Source organism: Haliotis rufescens, unplaced genomic scaffold (genome assembly GCF_023055435.1).
Source record: "Haliotis rufescens isolate VD_foot unplaced genomic scaffold, xgHalRufe1.0.p SCAF_80, whole genome shotgun sequence".
NCBI classification, from domain to species: domain Eukaryota; kingdom Metazoa; phylum Mollusca; class Gastropoda; order Lepetellida; family Haliotidae; genus Haliotis; species Haliotis rufescens.
In genome coordinates, this window is record NW_025964373.1 from 923054 (window position 1) to 944549 (window position 21496).

General features: G+C 41.1%; 1 protein-coding gene across 2 annotated transcripts in view; it reads right to left on the reverse strand.

Annotated features, from left to right (window-relative positions):
- LOC124137378 (high-affinity choline transporter 1-like) overlaps positions 1-21496 on the reverse strand; it is a 100477-nt gene that overhangs the window by 15430 nt on the left and 63551 nt on the right. For both annotated transcript variants that reach the window (XM_046503649.2, XM_046503648.2), the window contains exons 3-6: positions 8057-8164; positions 7105-7260; positions 3451-3599; positions 2972-3124 (exon numbers count right to left, since the gene is read on the reverse strand). In XM_046503649.2, the coding sequence (XP_046359605.1) occupies positions 2972-3124; positions 3451-3599; positions 7105-7260; positions 8057-8164 (566 nt within the window). The remainder of the gene's footprint in view (positions 1-2971; positions 3125-3450; positions 3600-7104; positions 7261-8056; positions 8165-21496) is intronic.

Genomic DNA, 21496 nt, shown 5'->3' on the forward strand with positions numbered 1-21496 from the left:
CACATTCTATGTCCATGTGAAGGCCCAGATGCAGTGCTAGGAGTAACACATTCTATGCCCATGTGAAGGCCCAGATGCAGTGCTAGGAATAACACATTCTATGCCCATGTGAAGGCCCAGATGCAGTGCTAGGAGTGACACATTCTATGCCCATGTGAAGACCCAGATGCAGTGCTAGGAGTAACACATTCTATGCCCATGGGAAGGCCCAGATGCAGTGCTAGGAGTAACATATTCTATGCCCATGTGAAGGCCCAGATGCAGTGCTAGGAGTTACACATTCTATGCCCATGTGAAGGCCCAGATGCAGTGCTAGGAGTAACATATTCTTTGCCCATGTGAAGGCCCAGATGCAGTGCTAGGAGTTACACATTCTATGCCCATGTGAAGGCCCAGATGCAGTGCTAGGAGTAACACATTCTATGCCCATGGGGAGGCCAAGATGCAGTGCTAGGAGTAACATATTCTATGCCCATGGGAAGGCCCAGATGCAGTGCTAGGAGTAACACATTCTATGCCCATGTGAAGGCCCAGATGCAGTGCTAGGAGTAACACATTCTATGCCCACATGAAGGCCCAGATGCAGTGCTAGGAGTAACACATTCTATGCCCATGTGAAGGCCCAGATGCAGTGCTAGGAGTTACACATTCTATGCCCATGTGAAGGCCCAGATGCAGTGCTAGGAGTAACACATTCTATGCCCATGGGAAGGCCCAGATGCAGTGCTAGGAGTTACACATTCTATGCCCATGGGAAGGCCAAGATGCAGTGCTAGGAGTAACATATTCTATGCCAATGGTAAGGCCAGATGCAGTGCTAGGAGTAACATATTCTATGCCCATGGGAAAGACCAGATGCAGTGCTAGGAGTAACATATTCTATGCTCATGTAAAAGCCCAGATGCAGTGCTAGGAATAACATATTCTATGCCCATGGGAAGGCCCAGATGCAGTGCTAGGAATAATATATTCTATGCCAATGGTATGGCCAGATGCAGTGCTAGGAGTAACACATTCTATGCCCATGTGAAGGCCCAGATGCAGTGCTAGGAGTAACATATTCTATGCCGATGTGAAGGCCCAGATGCAGTGCTAGGAGTTACACATTCTATGCCCATGTGAAGGCCCAGATGCAGTGCTAGGAGTAACATATTCTATGCCCATGTGAAGGCCCAGATGCAGTGCTAGGAGTAACACATTCTATGCCCATGTGAAGGCCCAGATGCAGTGCTAGGAGTAACACATTCTATGCCCATGGGAAGGCCCAGATGCAGTGCTAGGAGTAACATATTCTATGCCCATGGGAAGGCCCAGATGCAGTGCTAGGAGTAACACATTCTATGCCCATGTGAAGGCCCAGATGCAGTGCTAGGAGTAACACATTCTATGCCCATGTGAAGGCCCAGATGCAGTGCTAGGAGTAACACATTCTATGCCCATGTGAAGGCCCAGATGCAGTGCTAGGAGTAACATATTCTATGCCCATGTGAAGGCCCAGATGCAGTGCTAGCAGTTACACATTCTATGCCCATGTGAAGGCCCAGATGCAGTGCTAGGAGTAACACATTCTATGCCCATGTGAAGGCCCAGATGCAGTGCTAGGAGTAACACATTCTATGCCCATGGGAAGGCCCAGATTCAGTGCTAGGAGTAACATATTCTATGCCCATGGGAAAGCCCAGATGCAGTGCTAGGAGTCACATATTCTATGCCCATGGCAAAGCCCAGATGCAGTGCTAGGAGTAACATATTCTATGCTCATGTAAAAGCCCAGATGCAGTGCTAGGAATAACATATTCTATGCCCATGGGAAGGCCCAGATGCAGTGCTAGGAATAACATATTCTATGCCAATGGTAAGGCCAGATGCAGTGCTAGGAGTAACACATTCTATGCCCATGGGAAGGCCAAGATGCAGTGCTAGGAGTAACATATTCTATGTTCATGTAAAAGCCCAGATGCAGTGCTAGGAGTAACATATTCTATGCCCATGGGAAGGCCCAGATGCAGTGCTAGGAATAACATATTCTATGCCAATGGTAAGGCCAGATGCAGTGCTAGGAGTAACATATTCTATGCCCAAGGGAAGGCCCAGATGCAGTGCTAGGAGTTACACATTCTATGTCCATGTGAAGGCCCAGATGCAGTGCTAGGAGTAACACATTCTATGCCCATGTGAAGGCCCAGATGCAGTGCTAGGAATAACACATTCTATGCCCATGTGAAGGCCCAGATGCAGTGCTAGGAGTGACACATTCTATGCCCATGTGAAGACCCAGATGCAGTGCTAGGAGTAACATATTCTATGCCAATGGTAAGGCCAGATGCAGTGCTAGGAGTAACATATTCTATGCCCAAGGGAAGGCCCAGATGCAGTGCTAGGAGTTACACATTCTATGCCCATGTGAAGGCCCAGATGCAGTGCTAGGAGTAACATATTCTTTGCCCATGTGAAGGCCCAGATGCAGTGCTAGGAGTTACACATTCTATGCCCATGTGAAGGCCCAGATGCAGTGCTAGGAGTAACACATTCTATGCCCATGGGGAGGCCAAGATGCAGTGCTAGGAGTAACATATTCTATGCCCATGGGAAGGCCCAGATGCAGTGCTAGGAGTAACACATTCTATGCCCATGTGAAGGCCCAGATGCAGTGCTAGGAGTAACACATTCTATGCCCACATGAAGGCCCAGATGCAGTGCTAGGAGTAACACATTCTATGCCCATGTGAAGGCCCAGATGCAGTGCTAGGAGTTACACATTCTATGCCCATGTGAAGGCCCAGATGCAGTGCTAGGAGTAACACATTCTATGCCCATGGGAAGGCCCAGATGCAGTGCTAGGAGTTACACATTCTATGCCCATGGGAAGGCCAAGATGCAGTGCTAGGAGTAACATATTCTATGTCTATGATACAGCCTGGCGGACATGCTCGGAGTCACCTGGTTAACAACAGACTGTGAAGGCACCGACCTGCCATGGAATTCCTCCAAAGATGAGAAGCAGCATACTATCAATGTATATTCCCGCAGTCTTTGGTTCCAACGTGTTAATCCAGTTCTCCGTAGCGTTCACAGTGATCGGTTGTACAGCTTCGTTGGTCATCGCGAATGGGATGCTTACCCACTGAGAATGTGAAAATATTTTTCAGGTGAGAGAAGGTCCACGACAATATTTGAGCAAAATTTTAAGAATGATTATACAGACTATGGAATTGACATACTTTTCAACTTCATATTTCTCCAAGCCTGACCAACATTATTCTATTAATGAAGGAAAAGAAACAGGTCATATCTTTTGGTCTCTCGTAATCTTTTCTCAATTTCTGGTGTCCCCTGCCATGATAGTGCTGAATATTTCTAAAAGTGGCGTAAAACCCAACTCACTCACTCACTTAATCTTCATATCATATGTCAGAGTATTTTCAGTGGAGATTACACTACATGACTTACCAGTCCCAGGAAGATGCAGAAGAGCTGCACGACATCGGTGTATGCCACAGAGTAGAGCCCCCCTATGAGCGTGTAGAAGAGGGCAATGCAGGACGACACAATGATGGACGTCTTGGTGTCCAGATCCACAATCACAGAGAGCGTGGCACCTGAAAACACAGATACTTCAATTTTAGATTCAGACTTGGACTGCAATGTAACACTGCAATACAGTGATCCCTCGATATACCGCTGTCATCGGGGTCCAAGAAACCGACCCCGCATTCTAGGAAAGAGAGCGTGTATTACAATATATATCTCGACAGTAAGGTTGTGATACGATACAATACATACCTTGATAATAAGGTTGTGATATAATACACAATACGATATTATCTTGACAGTTAAGTTTCTATATGATACACGATACAATACGTACCTTGATAATAAGGTTGTGATATAATACACAATATGGTACTATCTTGACAGTTAAGTTTCTATATGATACATGATACAATACGTACCTTGATAATAAGTTTGTGATATGATACACAATACATATCTTGACAGTAAGATCATGATATGATACACAATACGATACACATCTCGATAGTATGGCTGTGTTATGATCCACAATATGATATGTACTTTGATAGTTAGGTTTCTATATGACACACGATACAATACATATCTCGATAGTATGGCTGTGTTATGATCCACAATATGATATGTACTTTGATAGTTAGGTTTCTATATGACACATGATACAATACATATCTCGATAGTAAGGCTGTGTTATGACACACGATATGATATGTACTTTGATAGTTAGGTTTCTAAATGACACATGATACACTACATATCTCGATAGTATGGCTGTGTTATGACACACGATATGATATGTACTTTGATAGTTAGGTTTCTATATGACACATGATACACTACATATCTCGATAGTATGGCTGTGTTATGACACACGATATGATATGTACTTTGATAGTTAGGTTTCTATATGACACATGATACACTACATATCTCGATAGTATGGCTGTGTTATGATACACGATATGATATGTACTTTGATAGTTAGGTTTCTATATGACACATGATACAATACATATCTCGATAGTATGGCTGTGTTATAATACACGATATGATATGTACTTTGATAGTTAGGTTTCTATATGACACATGATACAATAGATATCTCGATAGTAAGGTCGCGATATAATCCACGATATGATATGTACTTTGATAGTTAGGTTTCTATATGACACATGATACACTACATATCTTGATAGTAAGGTCACGATGTAATCCACGATATGATATGTACTTTGATAGTTAGGTTTCTATATGACACATGATACACTACATATCTCGATAGTAAGGCTGTGTTATGACACACGATATGATATGTACTTTGATAGTTAGGTTTCTATATGACACATGATACAATACATATCTCGATAGTATGGCTGTGTTATGATACACGATATGATATGTACTTTGATAGTTAGGTTTCTATATGACACATGATACACTACATATCTCGATAGTAAGGCTGTGTTATGATACACGATATGATATGTACTTTGATAGTTAGGTTTCTATATGACACATGATACAATACATATCTCGATAGTAAGGTCGCGATATAATCCACGATATGATATGTACTTTGATAGTTAGGTTTCTATATGACACATGATACACTACATATCTTGATAGTAAGGTCACGATATAATCCACGATATGATATGTACTTTGATAGTTAGGTTTCTATATGACACATGATACACTACATATCTCGATAGTAAGGCTGTGTTATAACACACGATATGATATGTACTTTGATAGTTAGGTTTCTATATGACACATGATACAATACATATCTCGATAGTATGGCTGTGTTATGATACACGATATGATATGTACTTTGATAGTTAGGTTTCTATATGACACATGATACACTACATATCTCGATAGTAAGGTCGTGATATAATCCACGATATGATATGTACTTTGATAGTTAGGTTTCTATATGACACATGATACACTACATATCTCGATAGTAAGGTCGTAATATGATACACGATATGATATGTACTTTGATAGTTAGGTTTCTATATGACACATGATACACTACATATCTCGATAGTAAGGTCGTGATATAATCCATGATATGTACTTTGATAGTTAGGTTTCTATATGACACATGATACACTACATATCTCGATAGTAAGGTCGTGATATAATCCACGATATGATATGTACTTTGATAGTTAGGTTTCTATATGACACATGATACACTACATATCTCGATAGTAAGGTCGTGATATGATCCACGATATGAAACATGAAAACTTAAATGTCTATGCCATGAGACCTATTCCATCATTAAAGGAACGATTTGAAGCCCAACCAATACATAGTCATAGTCATTCCCTAAGAAATGTTACAATATGATGTGTTTGTATGATAGTAATGGCAAAACAAATTGGGTAACCGACTTAAGGAACCTGCTGAATAATTGTGGTTTTGGTTACAGTTTTAAATTAGAACATATTGCTTATCCGAAGTTGTTCATAAATGCTATAACACAAAGATTAAAAGATTTATATTTTCAGTCATGGAATGCAACTCTAATGCGTTCACCAAAGTCCCTGTTATATAGCAGTTTCAAGTCATATATCATTGCAGAGCAATACCTTTTCAGTGTTAGCCTTAGAAAATTTAGGGTAGCACTTGCAAGGTTCCGATGTTCATCACACGATCTTTTAATTGAAAAAGGTAGATATCAAAATATTCCGAGAGAAAATAGACTCTGTCCACTATGTGACCTAGGATTAATTGAGGACGAGTATCACTTTTTACTAGTATGTCTGCATTATGATGAGCTAAGAAAAGTATATTTACCAAAATATTTTCATATAAACCATTGTACATTTAAGTTTAAACTATTACTGACCACTAGCAACATCGAAACCATAAGAAATCTTTCTATGTACATATATCATGCTTTTATACAAAGAAAATCAAGTTTGGAACTTATATGATTGTACCAATTGCTCCTGTAATCATGATTGTACTATAGGCCTGTGGCCTCCTCAGTACGTTGAATAAAGAAATTGAAAACATAGTCAGAAAACATCAATCTATAGAAAACTGCATCAAGGCCTCACAAAGTACATACAAGCAGGAAATAGTACTTACATTACATTTTCATACAATTTTACATGTCATCTTTCCATCTCATCAAACTTTGAAAGAGAAAATTGATTTTATGTACATAATTTTAAGCTACAATTTCGGGCAAATTCAATGGCTTTTAAAAGCAAAATTGAAGATCTTTTCAAGCCCTAAACAGACGGTGGATCCATTCATCATATTTTTAAATGGGACATGTCTTCTCTACTTAATTAATGGGGCATGGTCCTTAGTCAAGAGGCTATATTCACAAGAATAGTGAGTTGCTGTTACCCAGAGGTGAAGGAGGCTATATTCACAAGAATAGTGAGCTGTTGTTGTTACTCAGAGGTGAAGGAGGCTATATTCATGAGAATAGTGAGTTGCTGTTACCCAGAGCTGAGAGGGGCTATATTCACAAGAATTGTGAGTTGTTTCCCAGAGGTGAGGGAGACTATATTCATAAAAATAGTGAGTTGCTGTTACCCAGAGCTGAGAGGATAGCCGCAGTCCAGAAGACCTCCCCGAGTAGGGCTGGCAGGTACAGCAGCCCTCCCATCCTCTCCCCATATTTGTACTGGAATGGATCCAGCATGGTCACATAGCCTTCTGATCGCATCTTGTTGGCAAAGAACAATCCACCTGCAATAGGAATCAGATTGCATATTGGCTGGATGACCCTTTCATTCATCTTTAGTCAACCCGATAAATTCACTTATGCACGTTGTATTCTCTAGCAACAAATATAAGCTACACAATCCTTTCCACAACCATAACAAATCTCTGCCAGAGTACATTGTATGATTCTCACATCATGAGCATGTTTTTATGAATCACTATGAAATAGTGATGATACCAGGTGTTTGTGAAAAGATGAGCCTATCCTCCTCCAACGGTGGCACCATCAAAAATACATGCAAAGGCAAGTCAACTGTTCATCTGACAAGACACATGAGCATATTGTACAAGTCAAAATAGGGAATTGCATTGGACATAACTTTTGTCACTGATACGTTGAATTTGGACATGTTCTCGGCATGTCAACCGTAAGTTCAACAAAATGACAAATCGGATTTTGTTGAGCAATGTCAAAGATTCGTCATTTCCTTCAAAGTGATGTTGACTCCAACCCACTCACTTATTCCCAGTGGGAGTGGGTGGTCAGAATTGCTGACTTGGGTTATGCATGGCATCATTTCCCAATTGTGTAAATCGATGCTCCTGATGTCAATCACTGAATTGCCTGGTCCAGACTTCCTCATTTACAGACTGCCGTCATATAGCTGGAATATTGCTGAGTGAGGCATTAAAAGACAAACAAAGATAACAAGGTAACTGGTCTGCTTTTGTCTTGTGGCCTTATCGCATGATCTAAATATGTCAGTAGTTCACTGAAAATTATTTAGTGTACAAAATGTGATGTCTTCCCGGAGCTTACCAAAGATGAGACTCAGGGCATATCCAAAGGGGGCTTGACACCACACCAGGCCATCTCGGACAATGATCTCGGCTGTGCCATTGATGTACGCCCCTCCGACCCACGTGGCTGCAATACAAACACAAGTCTTTGAAAGGCATTTAGAAGCGATACACATAAGGAAGTGAATTTATAGATGTTTACTCACCTGATGAAGGAGTAAATATATACTCTGAGGTGTACGTGGAGGTGATTAATTCACTTATATAGCAACACGCATGCACGTGCGTGCGTGCGTGTGTGTGTGTGTGTGCATGGGTGCGTGCGTGTGTGTGTGGCTGCTTGTACTAGTTCAGACTGATGCCGATTTAAATTGCTAGCTCACTGAGATACCATGCCACAATTTAACATGAATACCCCACTCAGACACTGTATACTGACTCTGAGCCGACCAGTCCTTGTTTTAGCCCCTTAATGTACAAGTACCATCTTATAATGTCTTTTGGTATGACGAGGCCGAGGATCGAACCCTGAACCTTCAGCTCTTGGGTGGACGCTTAACTACTAGACCACGGAGGCGGTAGGAAAGCAGAAAGGGTTACAGTGAACAAAAGACAATAGTATCACTGCTACTGAAATATGCTGAAATATGTACTTAGGAATACAGTTTCAGTTAGAGTGAAATACAGACAATGCTATGATGCCACTACTGCTAGTATTTACTTGGGGATATGTTGTTAGTCAAACAGTATAACATAAAACATGAACGCTAGAGAATAAGTGGTCTCGATTATCAGATGAAACACATTCCATTAGGCGTAAAGGGCAAATTATCATTGAAAATTACATGCATGAATCACTGAATATCAGTTGTCAGGGAAGTAGTTTATTTACAAGCCGCTTCCAGAAGTCACCTTCACAATTTCAAAAAGAGAAACACAATGTTTTTTTAAAATGAGGCTTATCTGAAATTTTGCTCCATGATTCCTATCCAGAAAGTGAATGGTTTCTTCGATATGTGTTTGTCCCAGGTTACCATTGTTTTAAACATCATAAAGATGTTCTGGCGTCATATATACAGAACATGCTATGATTATCATGTGTCCTTACTCACAGTCAATATGTAACATTGTGCATAATATTAAAACTAGTTTTCTTATGACTTAACATGATCTACATTGATCGGCTAATTCTATATTTGTACACTGTTATTTGCATATGTCTTTAGAGTATACAACAGCTAAACTGACACATCATGTGTCAATAGCACATCTAGAACCTCAGTAATCTGTCAACCTGCCTTCTGGACAACCATGCATGAAGGACACAGCCTAGTACCCATGAACTGCCTCCATGACTCCGCTAGAGGAGAGGAGAATGGAAGGTCGGGGGATTGATCCCGACGCCCGTATCATACCAAGACGGCAAAAGATGGCACTTATTGTTACCCTGCTTGGTGCTAGGCATTAAACTGTGTCTGAGTGGGGTTATTTTATAACTTTGACATGGTATCTTAGCGGGCTTCCAGTATAAAGCCAGCATTTAGTCCAGACCAGTACAATCAGACACAGACACATGCAAACATACACTCACGTTGCTATAAAAGTGAAATTATCTTGAACGCAATGATAGTACCCCTGATGTGTTAATCTGGACACTTGTTAATCTGGACTCTTGTTAATCTGGACATCTCCAGTGGGAATAGAACCATCCGGATTATCAAGGTTTCACTGTACAACCACTGAATGAGTTGCAAATGAGTTGTACATTAATCTTGCTTTGGTATATTGACTTGGATGTTTTTTTCACAATTGATGCATTCAAAGATAAGAAATAAAGTACAGACTGTCCACAGCACTAACCTAAGCCTTCAAAAGATCAAGAATAGCTTGTACGCCCCGTGGTTCAAACTGGCAGCAGTTTAAGCCCAAACTGTCTCAATTCAATAAGTATGAAGCAGACATTCGGTGATTCTACTTTTGCTTCTTATTCTAATGACTTCTTTTATGAAGTTATCAAAATAAAAGACAGCAGTCATATGGTGGACCTATCTGGCTTTGTCTCAACTGTGGAAATCACAATATCGGACAAAACCGTTTTATTGCTCCTTAAAGACGGGGAATTATGGAGCAGTCTGTGAATCGACAGCAAATCAAATTTTCTTCAATTGCCAGGTATTATCTCTGTCTGGATACTGAATTTCCACACTAGTGGCCAATAAAACAAGCGCTGTCCACAGACAGGCAACTGGGAGAAAATCAGACAGGCAAGACTGTCATTGGATCCAAGAAACTTAATTGGGTAATCCTGCAAAATGCTCTGTCAAATTTCCATAATTCAGTGCTGATTTGTAACGCGTTGCCACGCTGAAAAAGGTAGCAGTGTGATCAGGGAGCCTAAGCCTGTTTCTACAACTGCTAAGATCCTCGCTTTCTCGGCTGTAATTTTCATTTGACATTAGGACCAAATGGCATATTGATTGAGTAGGGGGTTCTGCGTATATGCTCCCCAAATCAATCTGTCTAGAGAAATAGAGAAATATCATCATTAGACATTATGACGGCAGGCCCTCTATCAGAAAATTGAATTTTTCCAATAAGATAACAAAGACACTCATTTATTTCACCAATTGGTGCACGTTACTGCAACACTTTGTCTAGTACAAGTTGGGTCAGTTACTGAGATTCAGAGTGTTGTCAATCGGGCAATAAATATCACAAATTACAAACCCTTTTACAATTACAACTTATCACTCCTTTTCTCTGATTGGTCCAGATATTGAAATACAAAATATTTTTTTTATATCCTGCTTATCTGAGTTACTATGGTTACTGGATGCTGATAAGGAGTGGAGTGTGCACACAGATTTTCTCTGTTTAAACTTTGGTGACTCTGTTATAGTTACAAAAACCTTAATTAAATTTGTCTTGTTTGTTGATCAAAACATGCCACTCAGCAGTATTCCAGCTGTATGATGAGTACAATGTGTGAAGCCCATTTCTGGTGTCCCCCGCGGTGATATTGCTGGAATATTGCTAAAAGCGGCGTAAAACCTCACTCACTCACTCACTCCAGCTGTATCACAGCTGTTACAGAATCAAGTCAGGACCAAACAAGCCAGTGACTGAGTGAGTAATAGAGATATTTGAATGAATTAGGCTTCACACATTGCACCCATGTGGGGAATCAAACCCAGACCTTCTGAGTGATGAGCGAACACTTTAACCCCAAGGCTAGCCCATAATCCAAAGCCAGTGATTGACATAATGAGCATTTGGATTAGATGAAAAAAAACCCGGATGCATTCACTTAACTCTTACAACAAGAATAAGTTATTCGCAGGGATAATTCTAGGGTGGGCCCTTGTGCTTTTAGCCCTTAAATTTGAAAAAAAGGCCCACATTTTCAAATACAATGAGACATTTTAACATTGTGCTGCATGGGCATGTGTGGGTGGAATATTTGAAATTTTCACATAAAGGGCCCATGTCAGAAAATTCCAAGAGTGAACCCTGTACTCGGGGCCATTTCTAAGCCAGTGTAAGCTGCCCAAATCAAATCCACCCCCCTTCAGAGTACACCCGGGGTAGATTCTGGGAGCTCCCAAATTATACCCGGGGGTTGATTCTGGGAAAGGGGGGTAGATTCTGGGAGCTACCAGAATATACCCCGGGGGTGTGTTTATACTTTCAAAGCGTTAACACACAGTATAAGTTATAGCTAGGTCAACTAACTATTATGAACTTGATATATGGTCAGAGTCCATTGTTAACTCAGTGTGGCTCAATAGTCCTTGGGAAGACCTGATCCTACAATAAGTTAGCATTACAGCTTAGATTGTAAGGAGAGATTAATAATCACATTATCTGTCAACGATATCTCCTCTCGAGGTGGATGGAAATACCTGCAGCCATGGACTGGCCACGGCAGTAACAAGATGTGACATTTAGACAACTATCAGGAACCATCGCCCCAAGAAGAACAGACCTGTTTCAGTTACCTAATGCTACGTGTACTTGATGTTCCTAACCAAACAGACATGGCTGAGTGCAGCATTAAACAACATTACACAAACATTAGCACACTGCCCCCTTGTGGGAATCACATAGGTCTCTTGACCAACATGAAAAGCCTTGTCTCCAGTGAGCCATTGAGGGAAAAGTGAGTCATGTGTCTCGAGTGAAAGGTGAGTTATGTGTCTCGAGGGAAAGGTGAGTCATGTGTCTTGAGGGAAAGGGGAGTCATGTGTCTTGAGGGAAAGGGGAGTCATGTGTCTCGAGGGAAAGGTGAGTCATGTGTCTCGGGGGAAAGGTGAGTCATGTGTCTCGAGGGAAAGGCAAGTTATGTGTCTTGAGGGAAAGATGAGTCATGTGTCTCGATGGAAAGGTGAGTCATGTGTCTCGAGGGAAAGGCAAGTTATGTGTCTTGAGGGAAAGGTGAGTCATGTGTCACGAGAGAAAGGTGAGACATGTGTCTCGAGGGAAATGTGAGTCATGTGTCCTGAGGGAAAGGTGAATCATGTGTCTCGAGGAAAAGGTGAGTCATGTGTTGTCTCGAGGGAAAGGTGAGTCATGTGTCTTGAGGGAAAGGCAAGTTATGTGTCTCGAGGGAAAGGTGAGTCATGTGTCTTGAGGGAAAGGTGAGTCATGTATCTTGAGGGAAAGGTAAGTCATGTGTCTTGAGGGAAAGGCAAGTCATGTGTCTCGAGGGAAAGGTGAGTCATGTGTCTTGAGGGAAAGGTGAGTCATGTGTCTTGAGGGAAAGGTGAGTCATGTGTCTTGAGGGAAAGGCAATTAAGTCATGTGTCTTGAGGGAAAGGTGAGTCATGTGTCTTGTACAGGTTCCTAACTGATGTTAGGATATGGTATACTTTCATCCTTAGAATTGGCTAGGAGGTATTGTGTTTGAAGGCATTATCAAACAATAATTATTTTTGTGCATAATTTTATGAATACTACACAAAATTCATGTCTAGGGGTCCCCTGAAGAATCCAGGTAAGAATAGGTCTTCATCAAACCATGCTTGTCGTAAAAGTTGACTAACGGGACCGGGTGGTCAGGCTTGCTGACTTGGTTGATGCATGTCATTGTATCCCAATTGTGTAGATTGATTTGCATGATGTCATGATATTTACAGACCGCCGTCATATAGCTGGAATATTGCTGAGTGCGGTGTAAACAACAAACAAACAAAATCAAGTCTAGGGTGTCTCATCCACACTGTCAGTATATTTTGAGACAACTATTACAGATATATTTATTGATATTCTTCCTTTGGATGTTTAAGAGTCTGAGAAAAGAAACACTCAACACAGGTAACAAATTGCTCCATTAGCATAGCTATGAATAATGTTCCTTCAATGTTCCTACTGATCTAATTGTTCAAAGAAAGAAGCAAATCAATCATCATCGGCCTTTCATGTTCTGTTGTGTATGCAAGAGGTTTCCATATGCTCCAACACAGACCAACATGAAACATTCTAAGGGACAAATTTGTCATTCTTTTTTTTAAACATTGTTTGTTGAGTGAGTGAGTGAGTGAATTGGGTTTCATGTTAATTTTGAACAATACTTCAGTCATGTCTTGGAGGTGAGATGAGGTGGGGTGGGGTGGGGTGGGGTGGGGTGAGGTGAGGAGAGGTGAGGTGAGGTGAGGTGAGGTGAGGTGAGGTGAGGTGAGGTGAGGTGAGGTGAGGTGAGGTGAGGTGAGGTGAGGTGAGGTAAATGGGCTTTAACGTCTCGTCCAATTTGATTGTTCCTACCACCTGCACAATCAAAGGACTGGCTATATTGTCATGAAATCTCATCTCTGCTACCTGCACAATCAAAGGACTGGCTATATTGTCATGAAATCTCATCTCTGCCACCTGCACAATCAAAGGACTGGCTATATGATCATGAAATCTCATCTCTGCTACCGGCACAATCAAAGGACTGGCTATATTGTCATGAAATCGCATCTCTGCCACCGGCACGATCAAAGGACTGGCTATATTGTCATGAAATCTCATTTCTGCCACCGGCACAATCAAAGGACTGGCTATATTGTCATGAAATCGCATCTCTGCCACCTGCACAATCAAAGGACTGGCTATATTGTCATGAAATCTCATCTCTGCTACCTGCACAATCAAAGGACTGGCTATATTGTCATGAAATCGCATCTCTGCCACCTGCACAATCAAAGGACTGGCTATATTGTCATGAAATCTCATCTCTGCCACCGGCACAATCAAAGGACTGGCTATATGGTCATGAAATCTCATCTCTGCCACCTGCACAATCAAAGGACTGGCTATATTGTCATGAAATCTCATTTCTGCCACCTGCACAATCAAAGGACTGGCTATATGGTCATGAAATCTCATCTCTGCCACCTGCACAATCAAAGGACTGGCTATATGATCATGAAATCTCAACTCTGCCACCTGCACGATCAAAGAAATGGCTATATGGTCATGAAATCTCATCTCTGCCACCTGCACAATCAAAGGACTGGCTATATTGTCATGAAATCGCATCTCTGCCATCTGCACAATCAAAGGACTGGCTATATTGTCATGAAATCTCATCTCTGCCACCTGCACAATCAAAGGACTGGCTATATTGTCATGAAATCTCATCTCTGCTACCTGCACAATCAAAGGACTGGCTATATTGTCATGAAATCTCATCTCTGCCACCTACACAATCAAAGGACTGGCTATTTTGTCATGAAATCTCATCTCTGCTACCTGCACAATCAAAGGACTGGCTATATTGTCATGAAATCGCATCTCTGCCACCTGCACAATCAAAGGACTGGCTATATTATCATGAAATCTCATTTCTGCCACCGGCACAATCAAAGGACTGGCTATATGGTCATGAAATCTCATCTCTGCCACCTGCACAATCAAAGGACTGGCTATATGATCATGAAATCTCATCTCTGCCACCTGCACGATCAAAGAAATGGCTATATGGTCATGAAATCTCATCTCTGCCACCTGCACGATCAAAGGACTGCCTATATGGTCATGAAATCTCATCTCTGCCACCTGCACAATCAAAGGAATGGCCACATGCTCATTTTACCAAATAGTCATGCAACCTCCTTGTCCTAATCAGCCATATCAAGATTCCAGGGCCTTGATGATCACTAAAATCAAAAGGAAACACACCAAGGGCACCAGGGGTATTAGATTACATTTTCCTTCGACTAATGATCTTGTGAATAATTGATGTGGGTATATGAGTGACAGGAGGTGATTGATTGACGGAGGTGGTGATGGACCTGGCACCTGGAACGATGGACACGTATTGATCTAACTGCTGGTCTGTTTCCTGAAACACACACATCAGCACTAATGGAGGTACATTTTTGTCCATTAGTATCATGGACAGAGTGGATACTTGGGATGAAATGGGTTCCTCTGCAAAAACAAACTGTGTAAACTGAAGATGACAGGATGGGCCTTCTCCCACCACTGGGACGTCGGCTGTCGAACGTGTCATGAATCTCAGGGAAAATTGTGAACATGAAATTTTAAGGGGATATGTCCATCTCAAAGATTAAAAGTCTTTCAATGATATTGGATTAATCTTAAGCAGATTCAGCAATCAGCAGTTTCACTGATTTCATTCTGTGTTTGTCTGAGCAGTTTTAGGGGCGGTCGGGTAGCCTAGTGGTTACAGTGTTCGCTCGCCACGCTGAAGACCCGGGTTCAGTTCCCGACATGGTCTCCCCCGCCGTCATATTGCTGGAATATTGCTAAAAGCGGCGTTTAACCAAACTCACTCACTCACTGAGCAGTCTTAACTTTTCTCAGAAGAGTGAGTGAGTGAGTTTGGTTTAGTGCTGGTTTGAACAGTTTTCGAGTTATATCACGGCGTGACAGCTTAATGATGGAGGAAAACCCAAAGTGATGCAAAACCCATGAGTACGGGTGTGGTGCTTACAAACCTAGAAACATGATCGAGGCAAACTGGGATTCGAACCCACAATCACAGGCTTCGTGCCTATAGTACGCAACTCTGCACAGCAAAATTTTAGCGCCTTATACGACTGGGCCACCCTTGCACCTTGGGTCATAACAGCTCTGATGAACCCAGGCTTGCTGTATGAACTGTACTTGCTGTACGATAATGGTGATTAGCTGATTGTGTGACTTCATACCCTGGTTGACATCGAATGTAGCTGATGCTATAAACTACTGGTTTGCCTGGGCCAAACTTGATCACTTCAAGGCTGAACATAGCCGAATGTGGCATAAAACAACATTTTCACTCACTCACTCACTCACCCATTCATACAATCATTAAGGCTTTAATTTTTTAACCTTAAGTCATTCCTCCTTGGTAATCAATTCAGCTGACAGAACAAATGTGATAAACTTTCAGTTTTGTGCCATAGGACAATCCTTAATAGCTTGGCGAAATATTGACAAAGTACTGCTCATGGAGGACTTAATTCACTTAATCTGTATCAGGTTAATTAAATAGCTGGTGTCAAGGGTATCAGGCAGTGTAACATGTTTACTGAAATGTATCGGCTTACGCATGAACTTCCTTGTATTCTAACTGTATAGCTCAGCACACCAGCCATGCTTGCATCACGGAAATGAATCTTGTTCTTGAGTGCTTCCATTGTAGCAAGCCATTGCTGCTGACAAGAAGCCTCTCTTCTACAATACCCAGAGGAGTTTTGCAATGAGCAAGTTATTGATTACCATGCGATAATCAATAGGGGCCACGCCCCCTGATTGATCTCTGATCGTACCTGTAGCCACCCCAGCTCCTACAACGTGTCATTAATATCACATGAAATGTTTGCCGGCACTGAAGACCAATTAAACAACTTGTATACCACAAAGGAAGATTGGTTATGTAATGAATGACAAGTTACACCGGATAAGCGGTTGGCGATGAAAGATGGCGACCTACCATCATTAGTCACACTCTGTGGCCATGAAGACATCATGCCAGACAATGAAGGATCAAGTCCTCTTTGTCGGGAACATGGGGGGGGGTCAAAGGCTTCATGTATTGATTGGCCAGACTATCAGAAGAGTTTCAGGAGACAATGCAACCCAGAGGCTCTATGTATTCAGTAATAAAATAACAAATATTAAACAATTACTAGTACAAGAGTATCTCGCATCAAAATGTTGGCTGACAGCTTGAGGAATATTAACAATTACTTGTAATGAGGGGGACTTGAGGCCAAATGTATTCAGAAAATATTGAACATATACTGGTACAAGGATATCTTGTGACAAAATGTTTCCTGAAAGCTGGAGAAATATGTACAATTCCTTGTGACAAGAGTATCTTAAGCCTAAATTTAAAAATGTAAAAAAATACTTCAGATTTTCTTGTACAATAGTAGTGGCTTTTGACTAAGTGTTTAGAAGGACAAGATTAATGTGGTTATTTTCAACCAATATTTATGAGAGGTGGTCCTAATGTACCTCTTTTTCAGATTTTACTCATGGACATATATTTCCACAGGAATCTGACTGTACCAACCAAGTTGATTCAATGACATACATACAATTGGAAGATGAGGAAGAGAGAAACTAGAATCCATCACTTGTTGTTTGGTGTCAAGATCCATACAAGTTACCACCTTTTTGTGTGAGGCTTGCTGACAGTTTCTAAACACGGCCATTCATCATCTCGGGTGCAATAAGAGGTGGCTCCCCTCACCATACAATCAATACAGCCAAATTACACAGCTTCAGTATGTCAGAATCTATCATCCCATTTCCAATTTACATCCGCAACCCACAGACTACCAACTGAAGGAGAAAAACCTCTCTCTCCACGCAAGTCAAATGTTTTCATGCTGTTCCTACAGGCCGTTTTGTTGACATATTTCTTAAGTTTCAAACTGTCGACGAAAAACTGTGTAATTCTGAAAGCATTAATGTGAACTGAAATGTTCCATTATGACCAGGTATTAAAGATTCTGGCAGAAGCCATACACCGATACATAATCTCCACATTATATCATTATGGTCTCTGATTCTGGTTAAACTGGGTTGTGTGGTGATGTGTGGTGATGTGTGGCGCGGTGGTGTGGAGCAGGGTGTGGTGTGGTGTGGTGCGCTGTGTGGTGATGTGTGGTGTGGTGTGGTGTGGTGTGGTGTGGTGTGCTCTATCTGACTAGTCAGGGGAGAATGGCCTACAGTTGCTAATCTTATCTACAAACAGCTTCATGCTAAGTTGGCTCTCAGAACTACCATAATGACAGGAGACAAAATTGGTCAGACATGGCGCCATCGTCGATGGGCCTCAAAGACAATGCAAACATGTCCTGCATGATTATGCTGTCAGCTTTGTGCAGCTACCTTCTTTCACAATATCAAACCTGTCACTTCTGCCCAGGATTTAGACAGCCAATCATTTGGATAATAACCCATTTTTCCCCCTATTTTACCGCTTGTAGTTCCTGATTTAGTGCCTGCAAGAAATAACATGATTATGGAAGGAGTATTTACAAGCAGAGGCTGATGTTATAATTGTCTTGAGCTGGGTTTATCACATCGGTGTGGGCTTAAGACAACAGGAATGTCAGGCTTGTGTTGAAGTAATGTCTCGTTAGACCTTGATCACATTCATCGTGGTTTGTCTGCCACAAGATAATCCTACAAAATACATTCAATTATTTTGTTCAGCAGTGATCAAAGGTTATTTTGTGAAATGAGCACCTGGTGTAGAGGTTTCTGTGTACTCAAGCATGTGTTCCTGACAGATGAACAGAACAGAGGCAGATCCATGCGTGTTGAGCGAGTGAGCGAGCGAGTGAGTGAGTGAGTGAGTGAGTGAGTGAGTGAGAGAGAATGTGCATGTTACTTCTTAAACTTTGGGCAAGTGGCCCCTGACAGGTCATTCTCCTAAAAAAAACAGCAGTCTCTGGTGCTTCTGGCTCTAGGGTTTCTCAGATCAGCACGGTGTATTGCATCCACCATGTTAGACTTACATATCCAGTCATGAGGACAAGACCCAACTTAATTACTCTTGTCATAACAGGTAACTATGCTTGTCGTAACGGGCGACTAACGGAATCGGGTGGTCAAGCTCGTTGACTTGGTTCATGCATGTCATCGTATCCCAATTATGTAGATCATTGCTAATGATATTAATCACTGGTTTGTCTGGTCCATACTCGAATATTTACAGACCGCTATCATATAGCTGGAATATTTCTGAGTGAGGCATTAAACAACAAACAAACAAACAAACAATCACTCACTATGTTTAGGAGTAATATTCAATCATTTGTCAACAAGGCATCTTCTTACAACATCATCACACAGAAAGGTCTATGTGATGGTTTTATACTAAAACCTGCTCCCCTAACCACAACGTAATCTTTGTACTATGGCCATACGACTGCCTCCGTGATCTCGTGGAAAGGGTGATCATGCTGCAGAGGATGTGTGATAAAATTATTTTGGTATTAAAAATTCGTATCCATTTAATTCTCTTAGTCTGTTCACTATGGGGATTTGAAATTATACATGCTAAAAATGTCAGTTGAATTTTTAAATCACAGCTTCATTTTCAAATAGTATGACTCCTATTTTATCCCCAGCGAACACTAACTAACTAAATGTTGAGAACATTTGCACCATCCCCCGACTTCCTGGAACTGATGTTCCAAATATCTCCTGGACTAGGAATGTACAGTGCGTGAGGACATACGTACATACAACTGGTCAGTAGGCCACAGTCCTCATTAATGACAGAGTGTATGTATTGTGATAACAAAGGTTTGCTTCACAGCACCACAAGGGGACTCTCATTGGGTTGCTGTAAGTTGAGGTGGTGCCATCGGGTGATCAGTTCGCAAACAATTTTCCTCATAATTCACACGTTATTTTTAGCTGTCATATGTTAACAATGGAGTTCCATTATCAGACAAAATAAATCAAACACATTGTAGTGTCCTGTACGTCAGTAGAGACTGTGATTATAAAGCATACATGTGGCGGGAACCCGCAAGGTTAGAGAACACAGTAACGTCCCACTGACCAAGTGACTTCCTGACGAATGCTCCAAGGCATCAACGCTAGCCTCACGTCCTACACATCGTCATTACACATCAAAGACTCAGAACAAATTCTCCTAGACTAGCAACTGATTACCTGTCAAGGCAGGACACCATATATGGTGAGATGTCTGTGCAAAGATGTTGATGTTATGCTAGTGCAACACTTCATCTTAACCAGGAATTGCAACACCCAAGTACAGCAAATATCATGATAGGATATCCATGTTATCTACTGTGTTTTCAGATATCTATACATGTTCTTGTCCTTTCTCTTCAAGTAACATAAACACCAGGAAATAAGAAAACAATAAATCTATGTTATCAATTTAGGCGTTCAAACATAAATTTGTAACCTGTAGATTTAAAAGGTATCAAATTGGTTTTGAAACGAAAGTAAAAACACAATTTGAAAAATTTCAAAACCTCAATTAAAAACACAGTTGGTTTATCTTGATTCTATCATGAAAACTTGACAAATAAATGCAGACTCTATGTTAAGTGATGGTGATGAGTGATGTGGCTCTGGTGGAGTCCAATTTTCCGTAGGATGAATGGACAACTTCTAGTGATTAGGGGACATTAGTTTTAATCAGCATGTATGTTTGCTTTCATATTCCCAAACCATAATTTCCACCATTATACTAAGTCCACTTTAAGCATTAGGAAAGAAGATTCCATCATTCAAAGTGTCCTCCCTAGAGAAAAAGGATGGCCCCTTGAAGTGTTCAGCCCACTCACTTGTTCCCACTGCCACCTGTAACCAGCCACAGAGAAAACAAAGGCCACAAGACATTCAGGTAAACAAAACATGTTTCATTCTTAAAGTAATTATTGGCTGAAAAAGAAGACAAAATGGTCAAAACAATATGTTTAATGTTTGTCTGCATGGTGTGGCCAGCACACGAGTTGTCCATTTTGTCCTTCAATCATGACCATGACGATATGCTGGAGTTGTAACAACTCAACTCTACACTGCACTGAGTGGCACGTCTGTAGTCTAAATATAACCCCAGGCTCAAATTAGAAAAAGAGATAATTGTCCTCATCTAAAGAACTTCAAAGGAAAAGTTCTTGGAAAGATCTAACTTCTATTTTTGGCAATTCAACATCTTCAATAAATAACAAGAATTTAATTCTGACATTGCCTATGAAACATTTTGACATATGAAAAACTAGCTTTCTGTGATCTTTAAAAGCTGAAAAGATCAATCACAGATTGAAATTATGAAAATATTTTTGCTTTTGATCCTGTGTAATGATTATGTTGGCTATTTCCTCCCTGCAGCCAAACAGTACCTTCCATGACAGTCTGAACGCAACCATCTTACATGGTTAATGACATGCTGTTGGCATACTAGCTTGCCCTGTCAAGAAACACAGCATTACACTGAAGTTGTGAAGACACTTCTTCTGCTATGGAG